Raw genomic sequence first — 7232 nt, forward strand, 5'->3', positions numbered from 1 at the left:
ATGACTGTAAAACCAGAGTTACAGAGGTCAGTGATCTGATCTCACCAAATCAAACGCAGATGCTTGGTTTTGTCCAGCACATGTGATGTTTGATGAAAATTAGCTACATTTCACAATACCATAAATATCTACTTTAATAGGTAATGAGTGTTTAAAGCCAGTGAAACAGATCAGGCTGATTCAGTGTACCCCCCACAGATCCTCCAAGCTGTGAAATATTATTGCTTGTACTCTGAAAAGATGGAGGCAGGCATATAGAAACCCACAGGCAATTTCCTCATGCAAAGGAAGCATGGCCCAGGGACCTGAATGATAGACTCAGCCTCCAAAGTTATCTCACTCTGGTAATGAGAGCCCAAATGACAGAAGGACTCTATACCAGGTCTAACATCACTCAAAGACCCAGAGTCTAACAGCATTTTTATTTGAATCTCCTGTATCTTACTGCAGCCCTGTGAACAAACACACTAAAATCTTGAGCTACCCCATCACCACAAGCTGCTGGGGCCCATAAGAACTCCCATAAATGTGTGAGAGGTTGCTATAGTGACCCCAGTTCAATTAACTCCTGTCCACCTTTCCTTTCCTCTCCTCAAATGTGCCTTGCCATCATCAGTAACTCACCACCTCCTCCATTTGACAGGACTTATTTGGGGTGTGTGGATGACAGAGCAAGGAGAAACGCGGCAGACACATCATTCCTCTAGGAAGGCAAAACTTGACTGGGTGATACCATTAGGCAAAGACAAGGTGCAAATTCAGAACAGTATCATCACTTCTACGGAAAACATACAATGGAAATCAATGTATTTTGCTTAATTCAGAGGCACTGTTTAGACTTATTCATTGATATGACTTCTGTGTAAAGCATCAGTGAAAATCGTGTCCTAATATGATAGAGCAAACCAAAAACTGGGAAGTCTTGCCACCTCTTCTGCAATTCCCTAACTGTGACTAGTCATCATCTGTTCGACATTCCTGGAAGAAGCTCCATGACTTAAACCAGGCAATTCAGAAATTTTGATTAAGAGACAAAAAGGAACAAACACCACCCAAAACCCCCCCCCACACACACTTCTGAGTACTTGATAATAGGCTGTATTCATACACCACTAATAACTGCCAATGGTCCTGTAGCATATGTTGAGCAACAGCTTTTTGTTGGGGTCTCTTAATAAAGAAAACAAATCATCATGGCAAATTTCAACATACATTTTTATCCAGTGCCCTGCCTGTACTTTGCCTTCCTGTAGCTCTTACAATGTGCTACTGAGTGGAAAAACAAGGAGAGGCATGATTCTCATTCAAGGAGTTTTGCATGCTGAAAACACAGGAAGTGCAAGGAAGAAACACATAACAACAGTTCTGAAAACCTGGAGCCCAAGCAATATTTCATCAAAAATTATGCTTTTCCTATAGAAGTCTCCCACAATAGATACAAATTACTTCCTGACCCTCAAGTTTTAAAGAAAGGAGAAAACAGCCTGCACAGTGGCCAATCTCTGCACCTTTAACTAGGCAGCTTCACTACATTCTCTAAAGTTACAATCAACTTTCTGCTAATCCCTATTGTGATTTTAGCTTTTAAAACGTTGCTTTTCCAGACATCATGCTGACAGCATTCAACTTTAAGACTTTCTGATGTTTGGTTACAGTAGTTTGAATAGCAAATTAATGTCAAATAAACAGAGCTGACGGTGAATATGAAAATATCAAGGGTGGAAAAAAATCACGACCCACAAGCAGCTCAAGAAAGCACAACACAGCAAAAACTATGAAAATGTGATCTAAACACATAGCCCAACTTTGATTTATGTTTTCATATGTAGTCACTCAGATATAACACATGAATAACCTTAGAACTGCAGTAGTACAAACTTGTTGTGCAAGTTTTTACTTCGTTTCAGCCCACAAATAAATATAAATAGATGTATTTAGTATATTCCACCTTTTGCTAATAAAACATTATGGGCAAGCTTGGATGTGCAATGAGCAGTTATTCAACACCATTCTCTGATCTAATCAACAAATACTCAATACAGAGTATTTTTTACGTAAACAAGAAAAGGTTAGGAAGGCGGAAAGAGATTCTTCTGTATCCCAGGCATGGGCAGCCTGCTATTCCTCACTCAAAGCAAAATAATCCTGTCTTACAAAATAACCAGGGGTTTTTTAGTGTTAGATTTTCCCAAATAACTTGAACACAACGGCATTCACTTGAGAGTGCCTAAAAAGAAAAGCTAAAAAATAACTCCTGTTCTAAGTAACCCCCATAATTTGTTCTAAAATCCAGCTCTGGTTTGCAGCTCCCAGCACACAGAATTAACATGACTGACCTTGTTGAAATCTCCCTGGGTAAGCAAGATAGCTCTAAAAAAAGAACACCAGGCCTTCACGATTAATCGCTAACTATTAATAAATTAGAATATTTCTCCCTCTTCTCCCAGACATACCTATAAATGTAGTTGCCCAACAGCTTTACCAGGAATGGAAATCTGAGTATTTCATGACATATGAAGGAATAAGTAATGTCCATGAACTACTGAGAAAGGGAACAACTGAAGCTGGAGTGCAATAATGAGCACAAAGCAGATGCATGATCCCCAGCCAGCTGAGTCTACAGCTCCAGTGACAAAGGCCAGACTGTAATGGAGCCTCAAAACAGAGGCTTCTAACCACAAGCATGCCAAGCTGTCTTTACCACATAAAATTTTGCTTGAAGTCACAACTCACACAAGCATGTGAAGCCTGGGGAAATGGGGAAGAGACAGATCCAGCTACACCAAACAAAGAGGAGGCACAGCAGTGTTGTCTAAGACAACAGTGACATTTCTCACACAGGAGCTCTATGCCAAACACTGCTTTCCTCTTCCTCACATCTCCTGAAGAATGACCTTAGTTGAGGGGCTTCCAGTAGCCAGGGACTTCTGAGACCAGAAAAAGTTTCACCGTACCATCGATTGCCATTATGTCAGTAAAATTAAGTCACTTTTACACAGTGTACTGCAAATATGCTGAAACTTCTATGGCCACCCACCTGATGTGCAACAAGCTGGATAACTCTAGGAATACCTCTTGAGGAACTCTCAAGAAATTCAGGCACACAAGAGAGTGCTGTCATATACAGCTGAGGACTTTGAGCCCCTAAACCTCTTACACTGCACAAAAGCAAGATCACAGGTCAATTACAACACTATCCAGATGTTAGTCTGTCCCACAAAAAGGATCAACTCAAAACAACGCAGAGAAACAAACTCCAAATACATCTTCTCAGCAGAGTTAGGAAACAGTGCAGACGATATTGTTCAAAGAGCATAAACTCCATTCCAGCCCAGGCACAAGTAAATCAATACAGCATCCTCGGCAAATATATACCTTGTCATGGTTAAATATGGCCCCCAAATATTATCTGAATTCATTGTGCTGTAAGAGAAACCTTAAACTACACCATCACTTCTTCCAGACAGACATCAAGGTGGTGTTTATTGGAAAAAAGGAAGGAAAGGAGAGGAAAAAAAAAAAAAACTTTCAAACACTGAAGCTGTAGCTAAAACGTTATCACATCCTCGGTCAAAGCTTGAGAAATGCTTCACATACACAGAAAATCACCAGCAATAAAAGCACAAGTCTTCCCCTGCAGCTTCAGTTTAACTAGACCAGCTCTTATTAGCTGCATAGCCTGCTAGTGCCAGTACAGCACCCTTTGCCAGAAAAAAACACCCTTGTTCACAAAAAGTAGCAGCATTCTAGTCTGAATTAGCAAGAGTAGACAAGCAACTGTGTTTTGTGTCAGCTGTTGTTGGTAACAATGAACAGAGCACTTTTTATTTAAAACCTGACTACCTGACTACAAACATCTAAAAATATTTATGTTCATCTTATTACTTCTTGGTAGGTTCTACTTTAAATTCCAGATAAATGCTTCTTACAGTATTTACCAAGGACTGAACAAATGAAAATTTCAGAGCAAAACTCTTCAGAACAAGAGTTACCTTGTTTAAAAAGTTATTTAAAAGCAACCCAAAAAAAAAAAAAAAGTAAGCTGACCAAAAGCAAATAAGCTGCCCAGCTGTGGTCATACAGCCCACTTTAAGATTTTGCTTTTAGGGGTTTGTTTCATGGAAAAGGGTAAGTTTCCATTATTCCTTTTGGTTTGGAAAAGTTATTTTAAAAAATTTAATTTATCAAAGTTTGATTGAAAGGAGGGGGGGGGAATGTTCCTGCACAAATGTATCAGTTTCTCATTGAACATTAAAATGGACTGAGTCAGAACACTCATTTCCAATATTCTCTACATTTTGCCAAGATATTTTTTATCATTGTATGATGAGTAAGAATCATTATCTGCAAAACAAATCTCCCCACTGAGACCTGGCATCTCCCAGCAGTTTTTTACGTCATGCTCCTAAAATACATCTCCAAGGCACCACAGCACTAACTACTGGCAGCAGATTTCACCAGCCAAATAATTTTTCCCAGAGTTCAACCAGTTCAGTTAAGATCATGGCATCACTTCTCACAGAAGGCATGTGCAAGAAAACAAAGAGAATAAGCTCCCCTCCAATCACTTGTTTCATAGAATTAACCTTGAGAATTAAATGTAATATTCATAAGGTAAAATTAAATTGGTCCTGGTCAAACATGAAACCCAGTGGTTGTGAACTACACAGTAAATAACTATTTCAGATTGAAAACTGTGAAGCACTGTGCTAATAAGGCTGTTAGCTAGCTATTAAAACGTCTATTTTCATGTGCAGAGATGAAAGTACATTTTCCACATGTCATTTCTTTATTACAGTCTTGTCATGCAGAGAGTGACTTAAAATGACTCTGTGTACTAAACTAGTCAAACGCTTACCTAGAAACTGAAAAACAACACCACAAACAAAAGTCACCAGCAGTCTTTAATTTATTCCTTTACATTTCAAAGTACACGTGTTTGCATTAGTCAGTAGATCCACCTCCAACTACAGCCAGCCCTCAAATTATTCTGCATAACACTAATTGAGGGGTCCACCCGTAGAGTTACTTTTGCAAGGAACCTGCAAGTAAAATAAATTATGCAAGAAAGGAAGCCAAGCATGCTTAAGAATAATAAAGGCTTTTAAAATGATTAGCAGGTTTACTCTTTAATCTGGCAAGGGAGCAAACTTTCAGCACCCAAGAGAAAAAACACAACGAGGGATAAGCTTTCTATAAATATTCCACATGCCAAAGCAAAAGGCTTATTTCACTGGAACAACGCACTCCTGTTTAAACCAATAGCAAGCACAAAAAAAATGAGAGATCTTTCTGGGTAAGTTATCTATACGTTAACGCATAACTTCACAGCACGTTCGTGCGGAATCCTCTCCTCACAAAGGCTGCTTGGACAGTCCCTCGCTGGCACCGGCCCCTTCAGGCACATGTTCACGCTCAGGAGGGCTGGGAGTATCCATCTCCCGCTGTCTGCAAACACGAGTCTGCTTTCCAAATCTGCCTCGGTTTAGAGGCGCGCCGCTGCCAAGCGCGGACCGCAGGCACGCAGTCCGGCCGGCAGCGCGGTCCCGAGACACGGCAGCCATGGCTCATGGCCGCTGGGAGACAACGCCGCTCCTCGCCCGGGAAAACCTCCGCCTCTCCAAGCATCCCCCACTTCTCACCAGCCTAAACTCCAGCTCAGCCTGTGAAAACACCTTACGTGACCAAAGAGGATCACACCATAAAAAGAGAGACGTACACTCCAGAAGTCATAAATCCCTCATCTAACTCATAGCTCCACTTCCCTTTTGATTCATTCCCTGTAGAGCGGGAACTGCGACAGCAGCACCCCGGTCGGCATTCGGAAAGCACTCGCAGGGTCCAAGCGGAGCATGACAGCGCAAGGTTGGAGCTGCCCTCGGGGGAAGCCCCGGTAAGACCGAAATGCCCGCGGCCATCCCGGCCGCCGAGCCCCCCGGCTCTGGGCGCAGGCAGGCTGCGCACCGCCGTCCCGCCGAGGCTTTAGCTGCTACGTCAGCACTGCGAACAAACCTCGAAGCAGAGGAGGATGTTTTAGCTGGCGGGAGAGGGAGAGACCCAAGCACACACCCGAGAGATGAGGGGTGGGAGGGATGGACGGACACACCGGCGGACGAAGGAGCCGCTATTCACCTCTCGCAGCGCTCCAGTCCCATCACCGCTGAAAAGGATAGAGCTCTCGCTTAGCTGAGCTAGTGTCAAAACTTCTTGCTTAACTTACAAACCCGAAGGTTTTTCGAACCGTGAATGGATTCCTCTTGAGAAGCTGAAAGTTAACTTTCGCGGGACTTTTCCGACCTGAACGACTCTGTGATTCCACGATCCCACCTGCCTGAAGGAGCAAGGTCATCCCCCATCACCGTGCAAGCAGGCTGGCCAGGACAAACACAGGGAGAAGGGGACCGAGCCATGGGTAGAGACCCCACTACAGATATATACATATATATGCATGTATATACGTATGTGTGTATGTATGTATGTATGTATGTATGTACGCGGATCTCGAGTCAGCAACTCTCGCTGCAAAACTTTCTCTTTCCCAGTGTCAGAAAAGACCAAAACAACACCAAAAATCCTGCAAAGCAGGCACAAGCAGGCACGGAGGACGGCGCGGGAAGCCGCCAGCTCCCGATCCCCACGCCGGGGAGCCCCGGGGTTCGGCCGGGGCCGGCGCTGGCCAAGGCCGAGCTCCCCGCGCCGCCCACGCCGGGCACAGGAGCCGCGGCGGCAGCGGGGTACCCACAGCGCGCCGCCGGGAAGTTCCCCCGGCGCCCAGACGGCACGGCAGGCTCCCTCTTACCCTTAGTCCAGTCCACCACTTGCTTCGGGCTCCACCTGGTCACCGGCTCCATGGCGGATTCGAGCCCGCCGGCACCAGCCCCCGCGACAGACCGCAGCTCCTCCGGCCGTGCACTCGCCCCCTCACGCTCCCATCCCGGCAGCGCCGCTCCGGGCCGCCCCCTCCCCCGGCCGGCTCCTCCCGCAGGCCACGGCCGGGCCCGCCCCGCTGCCGCTCCGCCCCCAGGTGCTGTGTCCCGCCCGGGCCGGGCCGGCCTCGTGCTTGGAAAGCGCCGAGAAAAAAAAGTTCCTGGGGTTCCCGCTCCGACGGGTCCGGAGAGACGGCGATTCAGGAGTCGCCCGGCATCCTTCCCCGGGAGCGGCGGGCGGGCCGCGGGGTGGAGCGGCGGGCCAGGCGCTGCACCCCGCTTCGGTGGTGGCTCAGTGTGAGTCAC

At 45.5% G+C, this 7232-nt stretch overlaps 1 protein-coding gene across 1 annotated transcript in view; it reads right to left on the reverse strand.

The window, feature by feature from the left end:
* CNKSR3 (CNKSR family member 3) overlaps window positions 1-6905 on the reverse strand; it is a 52130-nt gene extending 45225 nt beyond the window's left edge. The window contains exon 1 of the mRNA XM_062490043.1: window positions 6800-6905. Within this exon, the coding sequence (XP_062346027.1) occupies window positions 6800-6851 (52 nt within the window). The 5' untranslated portion in view covers window positions 6852-6905. The remainder of the gene's footprint in view (window positions 1-6799) is intronic.
* Window positions 6906-7232: the final 327 nt, after the last annotated feature.

This window comes from Cinclus cinclus, chromosome 3 (genome assembly GCF_963662255.1).
Source record: "Cinclus cinclus chromosome 3, bCinCin1.1, whole genome shotgun sequence".
Classification (NCBI taxonomy): domain Eukaryota; kingdom Metazoa; phylum Chordata; class Aves; order Passeriformes; family Cinclidae; genus Cinclus; species Cinclus cinclus.